Consider the following 22,784-nt stretch of genomic DNA (forward strand, 5'->3'; position numbering starts at 1 on the left):
CCATCGCCACGGTCTTTCCAGGGTTTGAGCACCGCTCAGGCTCGCGGGTGCTCGGCGTGGCTGCAGAAAGGGGCGGAGGCTCCCGGCGGCGGGAACCGTTCGGTTCGTGCGGCCGCGGCCGAAGGGCCAGCGGGACCAGGGACCGGTCGGCTTGCACAGCGCCCTGTCCCGGCAGCCGCCGCCCCTCCGCGGCCGCTCCGCGCGTCCCTCAGCCCGCGGCGCGGCGGGGCCGGTCCGGGCGGCGGCCGGTGGCGTCACAGCGGGGCCCGGCGGGGCCCGCCCCGGCCGGCGCGCGGGTCACGTGGGCGGCGGCGGCGTCAGCTGATCGCGGCGCGGCGGCGGCGGCGGCGATGGACTTTCTGCTGGGGAACCCCTTCAGCTCCCCCGTGGGGCAGCGCATCGGTGAGAGCCGCACCCGCGCCCCCCGACCCTCCCCGTGTCCCCGCTCGCCCGTTCGGCCCCGCGCCCCCGGAGGCGTCCGCCGGACCCTTCCTCGGGGAAACGGCGGCCCCCGCCTCCGCGGCGGGACCAGCAGCGCGCCGACCAATCAGGGGAGAGTTTTTCTCTGACTGACGGGTGCCGCTGGCCAATAGTGGGCGCGCAGCCCGAGGCGGCTCCGTCGGGGGGCCCCGGCAGCCAATCCGGGCGCAAGGGGGTCTTGGGGTAGCGAGGTGAAGTTTGCTCACTTAAAGGGGCAGCGTGCCGGTGGTCCGCGCCACGCCCCCCGGCTCCGCCGAGCCCCGTGATTGGCTTGGGGCCATTCCCGCCCGCGCCTCTTCGGGGGCTTCAGGAGCTGCTGATTGGCTGGGCTCCAGCCAGGGCGGCCTATCGTGTCTGGGGGAGAATGGGGTGCGTGACCCGCGGTGGCACGGGGGGCGGCCGCGAGACCCCGGGGTGTGGGATGGGGTCAGCGAGAGCTGCGGGGTCAGCAGCATCAGGCTGGGCTGGCTCTGGGGCACACGGGTCGCCCCGTCAGACCAGTGTTCCCTACCCGAAGGACTCGCATTGGGCAGCTGGGGGTGTTTCCCGCACTGAGCTGTGCCACAAGCGGTGCCTGGCAGGGCCATGCCCTGGCTCCTGCAGCAGGAGCTGGCTCACAGCACGGAGCAATGAACAGCACCCACACTGTGACCTGGCAGGCCCACGGACACGTGGTGTCCCGCAGTCCCTGTGCTCAGGGCAGCTTGGGGAACATGGGAGAAGGATGTGGCCTGAGAAAGTGGAGCAGAGATGCCACGGCTAGAGAGAAGACCGCCACAGCTGCACTGGTGTCAGAACAGGGATGCAGTTCTTAAAATGCTTAGAATGAAGACTCACTTCCCACGTTGTGTTATCTAAGGGCCTTGAAGTTGTGCTTGCAGACTGATGCCCATTTAAACTCTCTACTTGTAGGTTTATGCACCTTCTCGTTATTGCTGTTCATTGCTTGTCAGACCTTTGCTCTTTGCTGTGAGCATCCAGTCCCCCATTCAGACTTTTTGGTGTCCTTGAGTGGGTGAATAGGAGGCTATGCCTGGGGTGAAGAGAACAAGCAACTGCTTTAAGTAATGCTTTTATTATAATGATTTTAGAGGGTACCCTAATACTGTCCCAAAATATGTCAGGAACATTTTGATGTCCCCTGGTTTTGGAACAGGTCGGTGAGATGCAATACAGCCAGGTAGTAGAAGGATCATCAGGGAAGACTTTGTGTTACCAAAATCCTCCAGATGATCTTCGACATATCCCCAGAAGAACATCACGTTTCATCACACGTTCCGGGAGAAGCCATCTCCTGCCCTTTGCTGAATGAATGCCCTTTGTTCCCTCAGTGAGTGCATCAGATATGTCCTTGTGTTTGGGTAGAGGCAATCTGAAGGTTGCCTCACAGATCTTCTGGTCAGTTTAGTAACCAGATTGTAAATGGGTTATACCTCTAGCCTTTGTTTCAATTAAATAAGGGATTCCCAAGCAACAAACCAACAGCAAAGAGGAAAAAAGAAAAGGTATTTCAGAAATGTTATCAGAGAGGAGTTGAGAAGCAGAGGTGTGATACTAGGGAGATCTTACTGACTGGGATTGATTTGGGTTATGGGAGTCCAAAGAGATGGAGGAATTACAGCATGTGAGAAAAGAACTCTGGAGGACTTGAAAGGGCTGGCGATTGAAAATACGAATATGTTCTCCTTTTGAACATTACCTATCAACATCCTGGGGGGCATGGATAAATGCTATCTTCACTGCTTAATTTAGGACGCAAACATGACTTCCCCAAACTCGTTTGGTTAGGTCTGTGGCATCTTCGTGTCCAACCCATGAGCCTGATCACCAAACCTGCACAGTGCTGCTGCCCTGGGCTGTCTGCAGAAAGATAATGCTGCATCCTTGTAAATTGTTTGGGCAAAGTCATGTATGCTTGATATAGCTTATGAAGTCTAAAATAGCTTTAGATGAAGGCTAAGGAATTAAAAAGAAATCCTTTGTGGCACACTGCAGCAGCATTCTCAAATTCCTTCATTAATGTTAATCTTGTAAGACCCATTTATTTTGCTGACTAGGAAAGCAATGCTCAGATAACCTCAGTGATCTGTAACAGAATGAGTCAGTTGCAGAGGAGTAGGTTTTCTAGTTTCTTACTCACAGTTATGAAATTTAGTCACGAAAGTTGCCTCTGTCCTGGTTTTGCACTGTGATGTTTCTTCCCAAGAAAGAGGAATACAGACTTACTTGTTTGGGGTTTTTTTGTATTTGTTTCTGTTGTGTGGTGGGGTTTTTTAAACATCAGTGGGAACATTTCCAAAAAGTGATGAAGCATCATAGTTCAGATTCCCCCCTCGAAAGGGAAATCCACTACACCTCCATCTAGGAGCAAAGAGAAGCTTTTTTCCCACTTTCAAAATGTAAAATCTACTTTCAAGGAGGTGAGTTCTCTCTGAGTGAGAGAATGGAGAAGAAGCCACCAATGCTCTCTCCTCACCCTGGAAGTTTAAAATAACTAGTAATTATAGCAATACCAAAAAGAGAGGCAGGTTATTTCAGTGAGTGAGGGCAGGCAAGAGATAGAAGTAACGGTGTAGCACAGAGATGACACAGATTTTTTTTTATGGATGGGGGTTATTTTAAGCATGAGGACCAGGAAAAGTTGAGACTGTAAAGATGGCTTTCCTGTAACAAAGGTTCCTGGGTGAGGAAGAGAGGCAGATGCAAAACAGTATGCCAGAAAAATCCCCAAAATCTTTTTGATCCCATCATGTGGGTGTTCCTGCACTCTTCTGTGGGTCCCTGCAACGCTGTGCTTCTCAAAAAGGCATTGCTTTGTCTTCTGTGGCTCCTCTGTCTGGAGGAAAAGGAGCAAAGGAAGCAGTTGAAGAGTCACTTGATCCCCGAGAATTTGAGCTGGTTAACAGGAAAGGAGCAGAATTCAGAGACACAAATATCCACACCACTATGTCAGCGCAGTTTGTGTCCATCACCATCCTTGAATTAGGTTTGGAGTTGTAGTTCTGGTCTCTCTAGAATGCACATTGTCCTCTCAGGCTCTGGGGGAAAGATACAGCTAAATGGTGAAGTCCTGACAGGGGGATGATGCTGAAGTTTCCTCAAAGGAAGTAAAAGCATGAGGCTTGTACAGGATGCTGATTTGGGCCTGTGAGTTTGTGAACTGAAGTTGGGAGAAGGGGCATCTTGCATTGCCTTCTGCTGAACCTAAGCTGTCTCATGCAATAAACTGCTGGTGCCCTCAAATGCCTGTTGAAATGGGTAAGAAGGTGCTTGATGCTTTGCTGAGGAATTTAGAGCCAACAAGAAGCACTACAGGGAGCACTTTTTGAAGGCTTCACTTGGAGGAGGGGAAGAACATATCACAGGCAAAGGATTTCTGAGTAGCATCTGGCTGGTTATGGGTGCTTCAGGTCTGGAATGGGGAGCAAAGGGGACAGAAGCCTGCACAGGACCTTCTGTCCCTGGCTCCTGACACTACTGACTGCAGTGCTGGTGTGCAGGGACAGATGAGTGGGATCCCCAGCCCCACAGGGAGCTCTCCCCTGCCACCAGGGCAGAGACAATAACCTTGTAAAGAAGCAAAGTTGTGAAATGTGCTCATAGCACAAAACAATGTACAGCTCCTTTGTGCCAAGTGTTTGGATTTCTTTGTTATCTGCTGATTCCAAATAATTTTTATCACCTACTACAGTCAGCAGCACATCCAGTGCCATGAAGGAGAGGAGCTGATGCCCTGGTCCAACCCATACCACAGTTCTGTGCGCTTCTGAGCAATTTGTGAGCCAGCAGACTGGAATCACACGAGCCCCAATGCTGTCACACTCGAGGAGCTGGACTGGCTGCCAAAACAATGTGGTTTTGGAGCAGCCCCATGAAGGGCCTCCTGTATATTCAGCAGCCAGTTGGTTTGGGGCTTGGAGGGGGATGGCATTCGCAGGCTCACAATAACCTCTGCCAGGGAATTCTCTGCTGCAGGTCAGGCTCAGCTGGTAACACACAGAAGTAGATGCTGCCTGATGAGTCCCAGGTCTGTGGCAGTGCCCTGCCTCCTGTGCTTGCTCTTTTTAGGGACTTGTTGCTGTCCCCAGCCATCCCAGGCTCAGATTTCATGCGGAGCAGACAGCTCATGTGCTAATTACAGCTCATGAAATGGGGCCAGCCACCCTGATCCTTCATGTGACTAATTAGACTTTGTTTCCTTCCCTTCTGCAGGCTTTACAAAAGGGCAAATTCAGGATTTTGGAGAAAACTCCATATTTTACTAGGCTTGGACAGTCCCTTACAGCTTAGATGAGAGCAAGGAGGATTAGAAGGGCATTCAATCCAGCTTTCCCAATGCCAGCTAGGCCAGGTCTTAATTTGTACTGGGTAAATTCAAGCATTTTGTCCTTGGAATTGCCTCAGGGTCACATTCCTGTTTTCCATATGGTCTAATACTGCTCTTCCAGCTTTGCATTTTGTGATCCTGTGTTTTGTTTACGGCAGGTTTGCTGCTTTCCTGCAGCTCTCCCTTGATGAGTGTGTGAACTGGGGTGACAGTAGCAGGATGACCCCCATATTGTGGGGTAACAGGGCGGGGTGTATCACTTCTGAGGAAGTCCATTTTTCCCCTAAATGGCCAGCCAGGTGAAGGAGCACACATGATTTATTTACATTCCTTTTTGAAAAGCAAACCTGCTGCTCGACCTTGGCACGATTGGTGCACTTGGAGAGAAAGGGTGGTGGAAAGCAGGTTACAGTGTGCCACCAAACATTGGGAAGCAAGGAAGGGGTGTTTGCAGATTCAATTCAAGTTTGTGTACAATGTGAAGGAAGGTTAGGGAGATTTAAACAGCAAGGATTGATGGTTAAATGAAGGTTTTATTTTGTCCTTTGTTTCTTCTGTAGCTCAGAGCTTCCAAGCAGGCTCAGCCCTGTTCCTAAGTTGTGGATTTTTCCTTCAATGTGCAGAGAGAAGAGTGGATGTAGGCTTTCCTGTCAGCAGAGCAATCCCTGTGTAGTGGATTTCTGTGATTCATTGACAGTGGCAGCAAATAGTGCAGGGAAACTTCTGGCTTGTTCAAACCATTATGTGTCGTGAGCAAGGAATCCCAGAGGAGAGCACAAGTGAGGGGGGCTTTGTGACCACATGAGCCAAACCCATCAGACTGACCTGAGCTGCAACCTACCTGCCAGCAAGGCTGGTGTCCCAGAGCAGGAGGAAACCTGGAGCTCTGACATTGTACTGAGTCCTGATCCCATAGGAGCCTCAATGGAACCCATTTTCCCTCATGTGTTCCCAGTTTCCCCCATTGACTGGTACATGCCCTGGTGCACCAGACACGCCTATTACCCCAGATGTATTCTCCACCACATCACCCAGTGCAATCCTTCCTCCTGTGCCTCACTGAGGAAGCTTGGATCTGCCAGAGATCAGGATCCCTATGTAAAATTAATAGTCAAAGTGACAAAAGTTTATCTGAATCAAGGAGCCTTAAGGTTATTCCAGTAATAGCCAGCCCTTTAGAAAGGTGGAAGAGTATCATGAACATTCTGCCACTCTCCTTCCCTGTCTGCTGTCTTCCATCTGGCTGTGGCTACAATGTCATCAGCATAATCACTGTGTAATCAATGCATTCTGTAGCCAACAGAAAAGGTGGTGGCTGGATTGTGATAAGGTGCAGATAACTTCACACTGTGGTGTGCAGTCTGTGGGAGGGACACGTGTATAAGAGGCTGCATTGCCCAGTAATGTGAATAGCTCTGTGCCTGATCCTTAGCAGGACATGATGGATGTGCTTACCCAGGCAGGAGTTAAAAAATAATCTTCTTCCTGTATTATGGTCTTATCCCATTACTGCATGAACAGGCATTTAATTTCATTCCCACACAGTGATCATTAACTGCTGGGTCAAGAGAAAAAGGCAGCTCTGCAGAGGCAGGACCTCTCAAAAGGGGTAGAGGACCCACAGCAGCTAGGGACAGCCATAGATTTTGCAGGGACAGAAGTTTTAAAAAATGCAGTCACTTCTGTAAATGCCTTGCTGGGACTGAGCTCTCCTGAAGGGCATCAGTCCTGATGTGCTAAACCGGTCTGGCCAGTTTTAATTCTCTCACTCCAGTGCTAAGTCAAGTGTTTTGTAGGATGAGAGAGTTGAAAAGGATGGTTCTTGCCCTCTGCTTGCCATTTGCTATGTCCCTGTGTTTCCCTGTAGTCTCGGGAGTGCCTGGGTCCTGCTGGCCCCACTGGCAGTTCTCTTTCCCCCAGCTACCGGTGGTGTCCCTGAAGGCATGAGTCAGTGGCATGGCTACCACTGAGACATGGATGATTATAGGGTGGAGACACTGGTGTTCCCAGTAATAGCTGCTCGTTTCCCAAATCTCTGCCTTGAATAAATAACATCAAGGCTGACTGAGGAATTCCTAATTAAAGGGGAGACAATCAAAGCTGGAACAATATTGCTTTGACTTCAGCCTGCAGTTTGCTTCTGCCCACACTCCCTAGAGGCCAGAAGTTCAGGGGAGATGTGTAAATGTTAAACAAGAGAAATCCTGCTTTGGTATTCTATGTTTGCTTGTTTGTTTTTACAGAGCTGGTGTAAAAAAAAAAAAAAGAGCGGGGGAGTTGATTCTTTTGTCTCTTTAGGTAGTACAAAAACAAGAATTGGAGTTATTGGCGTTAGATCCGTATCAGTGTGAGCAGGCTGATCTCACGTTTTCTGGCCTTGCAGTAACAAAGCAAATAAGCCCCCTTTTCCTTAGCTGTGGAACTGAAGTCATGCTGAGCCCCTTCCCTTCGTGTGCAGGACACCAGAGGTGACATACAGTGTGTTTGTGTGTCAGTAGTGTTGGTGGCGTGGGCGAAGCTGGGTACCCACCACTCCAGCAGTGTGCTCTGCCATGGTGACACCTAGTGGGGGACGCCTGGTGACCCGGAATTCACATTTGGATTTGCCTCCTTGCATGTTGTAGTGGCAGCCAGGGAGAAGCAGGGGCTGGGGTCTGGGGTCCTGTGAGATCTTAACTTAATAATGCCAGGGCTGCTCTTAACCTTATCTTGGTTTCTGTTTTCCAGAGAGAGCTACTGATGGGTCCCTGCGGAGTGAGGACTGGGCTCTCAACATGGAGATCTGTGACATCATTAACGAGACTGAAGAAGGGTAAGGGGGCTGGCAAGGGCCCATATCCAACAGCAAGTCCCTGCATTCCCTGTAACACCTCATCTCTAGGTTGCAGTGGCAGCATGCACTGGTGGAGGTAATAAGCTAGGCTTCCCTGCAATCCCTGAGACAAGGCTCTGCTGGGAGATCTAGAGACATAGCAAAGCTCTCAGAGCATTTATTAGATGCTTCTCTATAATCTTGGTGAGTGCTAGAAGCCATTCAAACAGGCCTTCAAGGTCCCCAGACAATCCTCTGTTCAAGCCAGGCTGCCTCCCATCTCCAGAAGGCATATTTGCATTTCTTCCACTTTGATTTATTCCCCCTTCATACCCTTCTCTTTCTCTCCTCTGGGAATGTAAAAATCTAAAGGCTGGTGACTGAGAAGAGGGGAAGATCTCAGGCTGCTATTCAGTCCTCTCACTGTGCCAGTCTTTCTTGGGTTTCTTCTGAAGTATTTTCATGTACAGTCACTCAACACACACATAGTGGCTGGAGGAGCTCTTGTCTCCCTCTTCCTGCAGAGAGATGTTCATCAATCTGTCATCAATTGTTAGCTCAGGAGCTGGGGATTTGCCAGTGAATTCAATGCTCCTTCTCACAGTGGAGATGTCAAGAGCAGCATATAAAAAAGAAGGTGCTACATGGAATAAAACATATAGGTTTCACTCCTGCTGTCCTCCCCACAGTGATGTTGACAGAGGATTAGCAAGCCCAGTTTTCAGCTTCACAGTTGTATGGAAACAAAGTCAAACATATCTACTTAGAGGTCTGTCACCACTCCTTTTCCACTATTCCCACATGCGAATACACCTGTCTCTGTCCGCAGTGCTCAGGCCTGAGTCATGGCCACTTCTTTCAGGTCTGGGCACCTCTAACACAGCTGGACAGGCTCTCCCATTGCCCTGCTAATGCCCATCCATTGACACCATGCTGCCCCACAGGCCAGTACACTTCTGCCCTCCTCACTGCCTCAGTGTCTCCACCCCACTTTTCTCCTCTGGCACTGCTGCTCTGCCAGCTCAGTTTCTTTTCCTGTGCTCTGCAGGAGCATGTTGGTTCATTTGTGTCCCCTTAAGGCCACAGTGGTCTGAGACCATGGTGTTTCTCCTCTGAGAATGGTTAATGAGGCCCTGCTATGCTGTTGCTCCCTTACCCACCTGCAGTATAGGCAAGATTTTGCCACTGTGTCTCCCCTGCAGCTTTTGAACCTCCTTCTCCCCAGGGAAATGTTAAACAGCTCCTCTTTGAGTAACAGAGGATTTTCTGCAGCTTGGTCTCTTCTTCCTGTTTCTAACCCATGCCAAGCTTTTCTATCATCTCCTCTTCAGTCTCTCTGCCATGGGATTTTACTCTACCCCCCAGGTGTGTGTTTCTAACATTGTTGTTAATCTATTCTCTGTTGCATCCTGAACACCTTGAGCTGTTGCAGACATAAGAACAGAGGCATCTAATTTCAGTAACAGCACTCGAGGACATGATTTAAAGGTGGACTTCACAGTGTTAGGTTTATGGTTGGACTCAATGACCTTAAGAGGTCTTTTCCAACCTGAATGGTTCTATGATCAGCCAACCTCACTCCTCTTGCAGAACCACAAGCAAAAGCTGCTTTACCAGTCACTGCTTCAAGCCATCCTGAAAACATGGTGAGGAGGGACACCCGCTGAGTATGAGGCATCCAGAACCCGTGGCTGTTTTGCTTTGTCTCAACCTCCTGATGGTCTTCCTTCATCTAATTTCTCCTTCAGGCCCAAAGATGCCTTCCGAGCCATTAAGAAGAGAATTGTAGGGAATAAGAACTTCCATGAAGTTATGCTGGCTTTGACGGTGAGTGGTCAGGGCTCTCTCTCTGCTCTGTGATACTGTGCTGTAAAGCTGAGTGCTGAACACAATTTTTAGTACACATGCTGAACAGACACATGTACCTAAAGCCAACAAGGCTAACACATGAGGGCAGAGAAGGCTACACCTAATGCTTTATTGCCCTTGAAGGTCCTGGAAACCTGCGTCAAGAACTGCGGCCATCGCTTCCACGTCCTTGTGTCCAGCCAGGACTTTGTAGAAGGTGTCCTGGTGAGAACAATCCTGCCAAAGAACAATCCACCTGCCATAGTGCATGACAAGGTGCTGACCCTCATCCAGGTGAGCCAAGAAGTGTGAGCATCTGCAGCAGTCCAGAGTATATGTCTTTGGGTGTTTGTACAGAAGGCTGTCATATGTGGTGATGGGCTGTACTGTCTCCTTCTCCCCAGTCCTGGGCAGACGCCTTCCGCAGCTCTCCAGACTTGACTGGTGTCGTTGCTGTCTATGAAGACCTGAGACGGAAGGGTTTGGAGTTCCCCATGACTGATCTGGACATGCTGTCACCCATCCACACACCACAGAGGGTATGGAAGTATTGCTGAAGAGAAGAATGTTGGGCAGCTGCCATTCTGGAGCAGTGAGGAGATTTCAGGAACTCTTTCCTGAATTTAGAGGGTTTTCGGTTGGTGAGAAGCTCCAGGACAGCCAAGAGCTGTTGAAACCAGATGGGGAGTTGCCATCAATATTTCTCCTCTAGTTGCACTGCCCTGTCAAGTGTGAGTGTCTAACATCTCCTTCTCTCTGTCACTTTCCCCATCTTTGTCTGTAGACTGTTTATAGCTCCAACTCTCAATCTGGACAGAACTCACCTGCAGTCAACTCCCCTCAGCAGATGGAGTCCATCCTCCACCCTGTCACCCTGCCCCCCAGGAGAGGCACATCCAGCGACGTGCCCATCACACCCACACCAGAACAGGTGAGTTGGACACAAGTCCCAGGATGTTCTTGACTCTTCCTGTGTTTGAGGCTATTTTAAAAACACTGTTCTAGGACTGCAATATGGGGCCTTTCCTGGCCCCTGTCTTCAAGGAGCTGTTCCTCTAAAGCACAGTCCTTCAAGAACTCCCTAGAGCTCCATTGTGGTCACAGTAATGAACTGGGATACTGCAACCATGGAGTGGTTATGTACCCCCTAAGACAGGGGTGCTTGCAGGGGAGCTGAGACATGATGCCTCCTTTATCATCTTTGTTTATATTGCCTCACTGCTTATTTTCTATGAATCAACCCTGTTTGGCTATGTGGTTTCCAAAGGCTAGTGCTTCCTCACTTGTTACCCCAACTCTTTTCTCCTTCCTTGCCCTGACTTCATATGACACCATGTTCAGCACCAAACTCCTAGCTGTCCGTATTTTGTATTCCCTTGCAGAACAGAGGGTAGAAACTGTTCTAAAGAGGCTCATTAGCAGCTTGTAAACTAGAGGGCTAAAGCTTCAACTGCACAATTAGCTGAGGCCCTCCTGTTGAATGGGAATTAATTGTTTTCCCCTCTTACACCACTGTGGAAATTAAATAATTTAAATGGCTACCACATGGGAGCTGTTAGCTGAGGAGAGATTTGAATCATACCAGCAGCCTGTGCTGGCTATTAAAAATCAAGGCTTGACTAGTGGCCAAAGATCCCACATGAGGCCCTAGCATATGCTACCAGCAAATGAATTTGATGGTAAGTAATGGAGGGGTTTTCTGCTGGGAGCTCCTGAGAGCTAAAATGAGTTGTGACAATGAAGTTACCAGTGGCTGTTCACTCCAGCTCTGTGAACAGGCATGCACACGTGGTGCCATTCCCTGCCATTCAGAGCTCCCCCAGCTATGCCCCAAGCCTCCCCTGGCAGAGCTGTCACTTCACTTCACTTTTGCAGATCGGGAAGCTGCGCAGTGAGCTGGAAGTGGTGAATGGGAACACAAAGGTTATGTCGGAAATGTTGACGGAACTGGTGCCGTCCCAGGCTGAGCCTTCTGACCTGGAGCTGCTGCAAGTAAGGAACATGGGGCAGGGTGGAGGGCTGGCACGTGGCAGCACAATTTAGCAGTGACTTCATGGACTAAGGCCCAATGCATGCCAGGTGTGGGGAACGACTAGACAGTTTAGTGTGGGGCTTATCAGGGAGTGCAGGGATAAGGGAGAGACAAGGAAGGTAGAGTTTCAATGGTGGATGGAAATCGCATTATCAAGGCTGGAATTATCTCATAAGGGAACTTTTAGTCCCCAAGGGCCTTTCTTTCTGAGTGATGTGTTATATAAAAAGTATACAATTATTCCATGTAAAGCTCAGACTCAATTTACCTCTCACACCAATATTTGTTGCCCATCAACAGTTCCTGATAGATCCCAGTAGCCTCTGGAGTCTGTGTTCCAGTCAGAATTCCAATTTTGTGAGTGCTCAGCCATAGTGTGACCTTTGTGGTGACTTGCCCTGCTTTGAACAGGAGTTGAATCGGACATGCAGAGCTATGCAGCAGCGAGTCCTGGAGCTGATTCCCCGTGTCCTCCATGAGCAACTCACCGAGGAGCTGCTCCTCATCAATGACAACCTCAATAACGTGTTTCTGCGCCATGAAAGGTACCTGTCTCCTCCCTTTTCTTCCCTGCTCTCCCACAAGACTTTACTGCCCTTGAAGGTTGCCTATCCCACCTTTTGGATCTGCCCATGAGTATCAGTCCAAGATGTATCAGTCTGTATCATCCATCTTTGAGAACAAAGCCTGTTCTCAGTTTTTGCTGACTAATGCCTGTCTCTTCAAAGCTGCTGTGTTAAGTTCCTGATAGGATATAAAGATGTCTCCGTGGCATAACCCAAAAGAAGGAGGCAAGTGCCTTTTCTAGCTCTGAGGCAGAAAGGAACAAAATAAATAGCCCTGCTTTTTTTTTCCTTCCATTTCAACAAGTACGTCTTTGCCAGTTCATCCCCAGATGAACTGTAAGGAGAGCTGTTGGTTACAAGTAACTGTGGAAGATCCTAAGGAGCTTTCTCACACCACCTCTCAGGAGACATGAACTCTGTGGGTCTTGCTGGGATGTCTTGAGGGGAAATAGGGCCCTGAGCCATAGCTCCCTTTCTTGTGAGTAGGAAAGTGCAGACTGTTCCAAGTCTTATAAAAAAACTCTTTGGGTGAATGAGCCCACCCTACTGCATCCTCTCACCTTTCTTGCAGGTTCGAGCGACTTCGAACAGGACAGCCTGTTAAGGTAACTTGGAGCAACTGCCCCTCTGTGCAGCTTGGTTTGCATTCTGCAGTGCCCTGCTGACTTGGAGGGAGGTTCTGTCTGCCCACCCCCCCCCCCCCCCCGAGGAATGGTGGGCTTTGCTGTCCCAGCCAAGCTGCATCAGAGCACCTGGTGTGCAGGACACCTCATTTCCCACTGCAAACCTCTCCTGCCCTGCCCAAAGAGCAAGAGCAGAGTAGCAGCAGTTATAGTTATTGAATAGCAAGAGTCCAATTCCCATATAAGCCTTCTCTGAGCACTACCCTGTCCTCTGAACCAGTATCTAGCCTATCTACTGACATCTAGCAGAGCTGGGAGGATGGCTACCAAGGCATATGCTGCCCTGGGACACTATTCCCAGCCAGTTCTCTGATCACTGTCCCTCTTTTCTTCACTGCTGATACCTTTCGATGGGTGCAGAAGGGCTTTCCTCTCCAGTATCAGTGAGCTAGGATTGTAGGATCAGGGTGTCCAAGTTTCAGAAGCTCTCTACCATCTTCTTTTTTCTTCTTCCAAAGGCAACAAATGAGGCAGAGAACAGCTTGATTGATCTGGGACCCAGTACTCCTTCAGCACTGAGACAGCCTGAAGTCACTAGCAGCCTTTCCTCTCAGCTGGCTGGAATGAGTACGTTGCCATGTGGTTTTCCCCTCAGTCTTTCTCCTGTGCTGCTTTGAAAATCCTTTCCTGCCCTTGAATCATCTCCCAAAATTATTTAGTCAGGTTCCTAGAGTAACCTAGACAAATGCCATGTGTTTTCAACTAATAAACTCATGAAGAAACTTGTATATGTCCCAAGGCACTCAAGCATATGTCTTGGTGTCCTCACCTCACGTTATGCAGGAGGTGACCATGTCTTAAGAAGGACCTCAGCGTTAGTCTGTGGCTAAGCACCTGGCCTTCCAGCAGGATTGGGAATAAAGTTGCTCCCTCTGCAATGCCTGGCAGCATTGCCTACTTGCCTCTCTTGCTGTGTGTTGTCAGGCCAACCACTGATGTCTGGGAGAAGCAGAGCAGCTGAAGCTATGCTGCAAAGGCAGCCATAAGCATCTTGGGCTCAGGACCCAGGATGTGACAACAGAACCTGAGGTGTCCTGGGGGTTCTTCAAGACATACTGACAGCCTACATAGCACTGCCTGGATGCAGTTGCAGAAAATTGGCACCACACTGGTTTTGTAGATGAGCCAGCTGAGATATTTTTCAAGTCAAGTTTTTTTTTTTATGATGCCTGAGTCATGAAAATCCACTTATCTGTCTCAGAGGTGCTTGCCCAGAAGTACAGGTTATTTTCTTCCACAGGTTATGGAGCAATTCCCTCCAGAGTTGTCTAAGATGGTGAGAAACATCTAGCCTTCAGCATCAGTAAATTGATGCTGCTGCTTCTGCCTGAAGCTGAGCCAAAAATATCTACTGAGTGGGCAAAGGAACAGCTTCTGTTACTTCACCCACAACTGCACACATGCATAGACTGTGCTGCAGCTGAGGAGCAGGATGGAGAGGTGGGCCTAGAGTAGTTTAGCCTGTTCTGACAGTAGTTTTCTATCTAGCACTCTCCAAGCCCATAATCCTCTATTTACTGTTCTGTGCTGCTTGCTCACCCTGCTGTCTCTCCCACAGACCTGGGCTCAGGCAGTGTAAGTGCAGGACTGCACTCCCTCGACACTTCTGGCAAGCTGGAAGAAGACTTTGACATGTTTGCCCTGACCCGTGGCAGCTCACTGGCTGAGCAGCGCAGAGGGTGAGTGGAGCAGCTCACTCTGTCCTGTCCTGCCTTCTTGCAAAGGACGAGGTCTAAGGGAAAATGGGGCCATGACCCGACCAGCAGCAGTTCCTGGGAGACAGTAGGACGAAACAGAAATGCACTCTTCACATGCACGGTGTTTGTAGGATGAGCTCCATGCTCCCAGTCCTTTTTCCTGCTGCCATAATCTCCCCTTCAGAGCATCCTCCTGGGTATGGGGAGAAGGAATTGGTCTTGCATGTGAGCATTGCAGTGTCATATGTTCTGGGAGATTCAGTGTCTGGGGATGAAGGTGTGAAGTGGGACTGGCTGAGTTTTCTTGTCTGCTACTGAAGTCATGTGCTCTGATGGGGATGATGGTGAATTTGGGAATTGCTGAGTACTGATTCAGCCTAACAGACAGAGTACTGAGCTGGACTGCAGGAAGAGTGCAGTCAGTTGTGGCTTGCAAGAAAGTACTGCTCTGTGCCTCAGCTTCCCTGTTGGCAAGTGGGTCTGATGTTTCTTCCTCCCTGGTGTGTTTGAGACCTCCTGGTATAAAGCAGTAAGAGTTGGGTCTCCGTAGTACTGGCTGAACTGAAGAGGCCTTCTCCACTGCAGAGTGGATTCCTGAATCCTTGTTCTGGAGGATCTGCCAAGAGCTGTGCTGACCAGATGCCCTGGGTTTAGAGACTGTGGCTGATCTCATGCTGCTTTGCCTGGAAAAGCCATTTGCTGCTCTCCATAGAGTACCAAGCAGTTGAGCCCACGGACACATCACTGCCTCCAGCCCTCCAAGGCCTGTGCTCCTGCATTCCTTCAGACACTGGAGTGGCTTGTTCTGCAGCTGACCAGTAGCAAGTTAAGGTCTCTTACACATATCATGTTAAGGTCTCCTAACAATATCTCCTTCCATTCCTCTGCCTCAGACTGCTTCTGGAAAATGTGGTGGGGAAACCCATGGCCTACGCATGACTTCATGTTTTTTATCCTGGGTTTCCCCACTGCTTTTACTGTGGGTTGTGCTGCCTGAGGACAGAGGCAGTCCAGCACAAAAACAGTTGTGTCCAATCTGGGGCTGAAACCAGAGCCACTGGTATGTGCTCAGTGCTGGAGTTCTGGACAGAGGTGGAATTGTATCCTCTCTGCTGTAGCACAGTCCTTAACAGGCTGAGGCTTATGATCTCTGCACAAGTAACAAGACATCTTCTATTTATTCCTCACTGCCCTTCATCTGCCTGCACTTGCACTCCTGCCAAGTAACCTCTAGTGGCTCAGGCTTCACATTTCACTCACAAGCCTCTGCTCTCAGTGTCTCCCTCCACTTCAACAGACCCATTCCTCTACAGCTCCCGAACAGGACGTGCTGCCAGAGCCTCTGGGGTTTGTTCCTGACCCCCATGCTTCATTTGTGCCTTGATGAGGCAGTGCTTGAGGCACTTCAAGCCTTTCCTGCCATTCTTCCTCATCAGTGGCATGATAGCAGTGCTGTACTTCATCCTGGATGCCATTATCCACAGCGGCCCCTTCACTGATGAGCACTTCTTTGAGAAGTTTGAGCAGCGGTGGCCCAAGCCCCTGGCCCCCAACAAAAACGGCTCCACTTGATGGTCTGCTGGATCTGTGGGAATGGGCCTGGGAGCAGCTGGAGAGGAAACTTGTGGAGAGTTTATGTGAAAGGCTTCATTTTCCTAGCATGGAGAGTTTTCCCCATTCGGCATGGATCAAATGGTGACGTGTGGCATTGTCAAGTGTGGTAGCAGCCTAGAGGGGACACAGGATTGGGATGAGGGAAATTATGGATGAGACATGTCTGTGTGTGGAACAAGGTTGCTGTAATGGTGCATTTGGAGACCTGGAAGCAACCCTAGGCTCTTCTGGTCATCCAGCATAGGCCAGTAAGCCTCTCCCACCATCACTTCTTGTATGGTATTAGTTAAAGAAATGTTTTTGAGCTGTATGTGTCTGCAAAGATAGGTGAGTATGTAGGGGTTTGTTGCTCAAATCCTTTCTAAAATGTCTGTAATATTCTGGTCATTCTGTGTTAGTTTTCTCTCTTTATAGTCCACCCCAAAGAAGGTGAGTGTCGTGGTTAATACACCTAGCTCTATAAGTCTGTGTCTTAGTTTTCCTATAAGTCCTTGTCATCATTCTGTGTCAGGGCTGTCCTGGTGCATCCCACAATGTTCCAGCTGTTTTGTGGTGGGCTACACCTTTAATAAAGGCTTTGCACACCTTTCTAGAAGCTCTTGGTAGCAGAATGACAAGGCATGAAAAGTTGTGCAGTCAGAAGAACTGAGTATGTGGTTAGGAGCTCCTGCTCTTCACTCTCAGGCATCTCATCAGCCTGCTGTCTCTCTTTCTGCTTCCAGGGTAAAGTATGAAGACCCCCAAGCTACCAAGGGCCTTGCTGGTGCCCTGGATGCCCGGCAGCAGAACACAGGAGCGGTAAGTGGCCACAGCTTTTACTGCATCACCAGGAATGGGAGTAATCTCCTGGCTCACCAAGGCAGTAAGGGTGCTGTCTGTTTGGAGATGGTAACTTCCAGTCTCCACCAACCTGCATTTCCTGGCTGGGCTGCATACCTCATTCTTTAAAGCCCAGGTGAGGAGCTGTGGATAATCTGGGGTTGCCTCAGGCAACTTGAGGATGTCCCTCCCTAGGGAAATTTCCACCTGGAAATATATGTTTTATTCCTCTCCAGCAAATTTCCAAGTCCAGTCACCTTCTCTCTGCAATCAGAGCAGTAGGCCACCAGAATTAGTATATTCTTTCCCTCACCTTAAACCCACTGCCTCCCCTCTCCCTTACACTGCAATGCAGACTCTTCTGTCATCCAGGGGGAGTCTGATGCCTCTAGTGATGGAGCCCAGCTGACAAAGTGGATGATGCGTCAAGGAATGGTGAGATCTGAGGTCGTGGAGCACCAGCAGGGAGGAAGGAGGCTGGGGCTGCTGAAACAGAGTGTCACTGCCACAGCACGTGAGGATGCACAGCAGACATCAGCAGACACTGCTGAAATAGAGCAACCCTGGGCTGGGCCAGTAGTGGAAACCAGCTTTGGGAAGGAAGCGGGCAGTGTGCCAGCCTTTCCTCAAGTAAACATATGTGTAGAAAAAAAAATCCTAGGAACTCTGAGGCCAAGAGCCTAAGCCACTCTGAGCTAGAGGATGGCCTGTTTTGGGGTGGGTGTCTGAGGCAGAGGGAATAGCTGGTGACATCATAGAGGCAGCTTCTGCCATTCATTCTCCTTACAGTCTCTCCTCCTTACCATGAGGTGCCTCATTTAAAGGAAGACACATTCTGACTTTAACCCTGTTGAAGGCCTCCTCCTGTAGCTAGTTTAGTGATTGAGCTTTCAGGCTCTGTTAATTTGGTCTTTCAACTTTGCAGGCATTCCTGCTATCACATTCCCTCAGGCACACAGAGGCTTTGACAGCTTGTGGGTCTGAAGCTTGTTAGCTTGTCTTCCTGTAATGGGCACAGCCAGGCTGATGTCTGCTCTAGGAAGTTTCCCCACATGCTGTACAGTTAGCACTTCTACCCCAAAGAGAGCCTCTCTGGGTAGGCAAGGCCAGCTTGCTTTGAAACTTCCCTAATCTCACACATCCTCTTCCATTCCCATTCATCCATTTGCCAGCTGTGATAACTGTCTGTGTTTGCTCCCTGGTTTGAGGAAATCTGCCTGTCTTTGGTACAAAGATGTTGCTCCTTTTCCTGGTCTTGGTGTTTTCCTGAGGGCAAGAAAGATATATATATATAGATATAGATATATATAGATATAGATATAGATATATATATGTTAGAAAACTAATAAGTAAGTTCCCACAAATGCTCTCTCATTCTTCAGCTTGGGGAGCCCCTAGCAAGGGCTGCTTCTTGCTCAGCTTTGTCCAGGAGCTCATGACTTGAGAAAAGGATCTGGGATTTTAAATCAGACTTTGTTTCTTTCAAGGTTATCTCTGATCACTAGGAATATGTCGCTTTGGTGTTTAAATTGACCATGGCCATGAATTCTTCTGAGCTAGCCTCATTCTTCCTGGAAGTAAAATTTAATTGTAGATGACTTTCTCTTTGATGCGTCTGTTTCAGTAGTTTGGTGTGATATCAAATCCTGCTGTGCTCCATAGTCATACCAGAGAATCTATTCTTGGCAGATGTCTTTCCCCCTTACTGTGCTGTCAGACCAGGCACCTCCAATATCTTCAGCATTGCAGATTTTGACATCAGACTGTCACTGGTTTGTAGAGGGAGAAGGTGTAGGGAAATGCATATCTCTTGTTTTCTGGCTGCCTACACAAGCAGCCAACTTCCACCTAGTGGGTCCTCACCAAAAAGCAAAGTCTGGTCCAGTCCTAATACCCCAAAGCCAACCACCAAACCACAGATGCTTTTAATGGCATGTATCCTGGAAACTGCATGTCTGGGCATGGATGGGACAGAGGAAGTAGGTAAGCAATGGCTAATGCTAAAATCCTCTACATAGATTAGTGCATTAGCCAAGAAATATCAAATTGGCAAACCAAAACCACTACACACTGGTAGCTGGAAGGGTTTTGCAGTGGCACTAGCTGGATTTGGATGGGCCTGAGCTGACCGAACAGTGGAATGAGAGGCTGAGCTTCTGGGTTAGGCTTTCTTTTTGCATAGTGGATTTACTGGAACATCCTCTATTTTCTTGGCCTCACTGACCTTTTTTTGTGTCACAGGTACCAGTTCCTCAGGGCAATTTCATGGAAGACATAGAAAAGTGGCTCTCCACTGATGTGGTAAGTGAGAGGCTGCCTTTTTGGAGCCAGCAGTCCTGCCAGAGTTGTCTGTGGGGCTGGACTTCAGGCAGTGTATAACAGTGCTGGCATCACTGAATGTGTGACACAGGCTGCTGGGAGGGACCAGGGAAGGCAAAGCCAGGAACACAGGCTTTGGGATACCACAACAGTATCATCAGCCTTCTGGGAGCCCTAGCTAATGAACCTAGCCCCTCTAACAAGTCAGTACTGTGGAAGAAGAGGGAACACTATCCTGTCTCTCTGTGTGCAAAGAATCACATCTGTGAGATGCCTTTTCCTACCTTCCTTCTAACCAAGCCCTTCCCTTTCTTTGCTAGGGAGAATCAGAGGATCCAAAAGGTGTCACTAGTGAAGGTGAGACGTGCCAACCAGTCCTTTTCTTTAACTGCTCCTGGCAGCACCTTGGCTCTTCCACAGACTTCCCTCTTTGGTAATGCTCTGCTCTTCTCTTCCTCTCAGAGTTTGACAAATTTCTGGAAGAGCGAGCGAAAGTTGCAGACCGCCTCCCCACTTTGTCCAGCTCCTCAGCAGGGATGTCTGTCTCCCCTCCTGCTGCCAGCCATCATCAGAAGCAAGCAAAGGAAGATGATGCCATGTTTGCCTTGTGAATGCTATGGACCCGTGTGCTGTGGAGCAAGAGGCTGTGTGTGCTGTTTTGCTTGCCTCCAACCAGGGGCCAGCAGAGGAAGGACTCTGTCCCCTTCCTCCACTCCCTTTCTGTTTATCCTTTGAATTGTTTTTATTTTTAAGCTGCTTTCAGACTTCAGACAATCTTTGTTGTGTTTAGGGATATCATACAGTAGAATTGTGAAGGGGGGTTTCAAAGCTGCTAGAGAATGTGGGAGTTCAGTGGGCTTTTCTTTTCATGGTACATTGTGGGCAAAGCAGAAGAAGCTCTGGAAGAAGCACCCCCATCCTACTCTCCAGAGAGGTAGTTAGGAGATCTTGCCCAAGAAACAGTAGAGGTTGCAGTCTGCACCTGAAATCATTCCTGCCTGCCTCTTTCCTCACCCCTCCCCTAGAATGTATCTCTCAGCCCTCTGCCTGCCAGTGTTAGACTGGAAAGCACTGGGATGTGAAGCATTACTGGTGGCTGAGGAGGAACACTAATGGTAGAGGAATCCCGTTGCTCTAATCTCTCTTACACAAGTGCTTGTGGTATGCAACACCTTCCCACTCACAACCGCTTCTCTTCCTCTGCTCCCTTTCCCCATCAGTTTATCTAGAATCCTACCCCCAGCCCCGATGTTTCCATTGCATGACAGCCAGTCGTCCAAGCCCGTGGCAGCACACAGGACTGCAAGCGGTACTCCAGGCTGAAGGGGCTGTCTCCCATGGGGTAGGATGTGCCTTGAGCAAACTATTTGCAGTTAATTTAATTCTCCATTATCATGCTTTTCTCCCAAGGTGATCCTACCTCCCTCTCTCACTTCCAATGATGCCTTCCACCATATCATGCTGTGGTGTGGGGAGTCCCCCTGAGCTAGGCCAATGTCACAGGGTGGCTGTGCAGGCCGGGGCTACAGAGCTGCGTCCCCCTAAAGCAGGTGGCCCTTCCATCAGCACTGTTACACCAGTGGAAATGTGCTGTTGCTGCAGAAGCTTGTTCTGCTGGTGAGCACAGAGGGGAAACCAAGTTTCAGTCATCTCGTGCTGGTAAAGCAGCCCTGCGGCAGTCAAAAGTTCCTCTGCACACAGGGAGAAAAACCCTTCAGAGCAAACTGCACATGCTGCCCACTTGTAAATGAAAGCCAGGGAGGAGGGTGCCAAGCTCAGGGCTCCTGCTTGTGGGATTTCTTGTTGAGTGTGGAAGAGTTGCCTTTTTTTACTGCACATTAAAAGAGCAAAGACTTGAGCCTCCCTTGAAGATATGGTGTGTGCTGTCAGTGCTGGTGTGGGGAGGGGAGGATGCTGTGAGGAGAAGAGGGATGAAACCATACAGCCACATTTTCTCTCCATGAAAATGCCAGGGCACTGGTGCTGAGAGGAAAAGAGCATGGGGGCTGAGGGTGCTAGGAGCCAAGGCAGGTGTTCTCTGCTTTTTATTACAGTCTTGGGGGGAGGTGATTACAGGCCATCTCAAAATAGCAAGAGAGTGAGCTGCTTCCTCTTCTTTCCCTCTCTGCCCTGTGACCAGATCTGAATACCCACCTTGTAGCCCTTAAGCCACTTAAAGGCATGCAAGAAATACAGTTTCTACTAAAGGGCCCTCTGCTATCCACAAGACATTCATAAAGTTGTCTTTATACCATCTCTCCAGTCTCTGAGTGGGAGCTGTGGGAAGGATTCTTAAAATTAGGTTGAGTGGATTTGGAAATGTCATCCAAAGCAGGCAAAAGGACCAAGTGGCTGAGCTTCCCCTGCTGGAGCACATGCAAGAGAGGAAGCAAGAACAGGGTCATGATGGAACACAGGCTGGTAACTGTGGCCTCCAGAACAAGCAAGGCCAAGTCCTCTGGCCAGTGCCTGGCCTTGGGCTGCCTGACTCACCTGGGAAGGAAGGGCTTCTGCTGCCCCATCAGCATTTATGAAGGGTACCAGCCCCTTCACACTGGTGATAGTTTAACACTGGTTCATGCCTCAGCTGGCAATTAAAGTTCTCAGCGCCTCCAGCTCCCTCAGAGCCCTGCCTGCAAATTCCCCAAAAGGAGAAACTAAGACATCCCTGAATGAATATCTGGAGTAGAGGGAGTTCAATCTCCTTGTTACTGCCTCTGGGATGCCCCGGGCCCACCTCAAGATAAAGATCCCATCTTCACCCTCACCTTGTTTTTCTAAGTCCCTGAACGGCTGGCCTAGGACCTGGCAAAGCCAAGAGGGAACTGTCCCCAAGGAAGACTTGAGTGCAGCAGAAATGAGTTGCCTCTATTTTCGTCAAGGCACAAACAGATGGAAAGCATTTTTGGTGTCTGCCAAGTGAGGTCAGTTTGAATCCATGGCCAACAGGTGAAAATTCAGAGAGCTGCTCACCCTGGGGTGAGCCTGTCCCTTCCTGACCATGCAGCCAGGCATGGTCACAGTGCTTTTCACTGAGATCTATCCAACAGTGACAAGGTATCTCCTTTCCAAATAACTGAAAATATGAAGAATGGGGATGAAGGCATGGAAAGATCCCAAATCAGTACTGTTGTACTTGTTATAGACTATACCGGTAATAGCTTGAATAATTTTGTAAGGTTTCTTTTGAGAAGAAACTTGGTGGAAAAGAATCCTGCTAGTTCCGTGAGGGATCATTTTAAGTAGAGGCACTTCACATTGGCAAACAACTGCTTCATGGTTGCAAAAAAAAAGCAAACAAAAAAACCCAAACAAACAAACAAAAAACCACAACGCTGTGGGGAATTCTTTTAAATGCTTTTCCCTTTTAAAAATTTTTCTGGTGTTGTTTTAAAAAGAACAGCGCTGCGTGCTCGCTCTGACCACCAGATGGCTGTGGTCCCTCGCACACTCAGCCCAGGCTTCTTGAGGGCAGAGGACGGCCCCTTCCTTAACAGTGACCTGCTTAGCAGGCTCTGCCACCCCCGGGGACAGAAACAAAACAAAGTTTTTCAGTTTTTCCTTTTTCTAGTATTAGGCTGCAGCCA

General features: G+C 49.4%; 1 protein-coding gene across 3 annotated transcripts; it reads left to right on the forward strand.

Annotated features, from left to right (window-relative positions):
- Positions 1-350: 350 nt before the first annotated feature.
- TOM1 (target of myb1 membrane trafficking protein) lies at positions 351-21,065 on the forward strand. 3 transcript variants are annotated; one of them, XM_062491293.1, is made up of 15 exons: positions 351-402; positions 7,535-7,619; positions 9,368-9,446; positions 9,612-9,761; positions 9,872-10,006; positions 10,252-10,398; positions 11,343-11,459; positions 11,911-12,044; positions 12,637-12,670; positions 13,207-13,315; positions 14,307-14,427; positions 16,782-16,857; positions 19,120-19,179; positions 19,518-19,571; positions 19,662-21,065. In XM_062491293.1, exons 1-15 carry the CDS (start codon positions 351-353, stop codon positions 19,806-19,808), a joined length of 1,500 nt encoding a protein of 499 aa, XP_062347277.1. In that variant the 3' UTR covers positions 19,809-21,065. The 3 variants fall into 3 exon arrangements, with proteins under 3 accessions (XP_062347277.1, XP_062347276.1, XP_062347279.1); XM_062491292.1 differs by having other exon boundaries at positions 19,518-19,554; positions 19,660-21,065; XM_062491295.1 differs by lacking the exon at positions 9,872-10,006 and having other exon boundaries at positions 19,518-19,554; positions 19,660-21,065.
- The last annotated feature ends 1,719 nt before the right edge of the window (positions 21,066-22,784 follow it).

This window comes from Cinclus cinclus, chromosome 4 (genome assembly GCF_963662255.1).
Source record: "Cinclus cinclus chromosome 4, bCinCin1.1, whole genome shotgun sequence".
In the NCBI taxonomy this organism is placed as follows: domain Eukaryota; kingdom Metazoa; phylum Chordata; class Aves; order Passeriformes; family Cinclidae; genus Cinclus; species Cinclus cinclus.

Coding starts and splice junctions, on each gene's coding strand:
- TOM1 (XM_062491293.1), top strand. CDS start 351: ATGGACTTTCTGCTGGGGAACCCCTTCAGCTCCCCCGTGGGGCAGCGC. Junction 9,447..9,611: donor AAGTTATGCTGGCTTTGACG/GTGAGTGGTCAG, acceptor TTGCCCTTGAAG/GTCCTGGAAACCTGCGTCAA. Junction 19,572..19,661: donor AAGGTGAGACGTGCCAACCA/GTCCTTTTCTTT, acceptor TTCCTCTCAGAG/TTTGACAAATTTCTGGAAGA.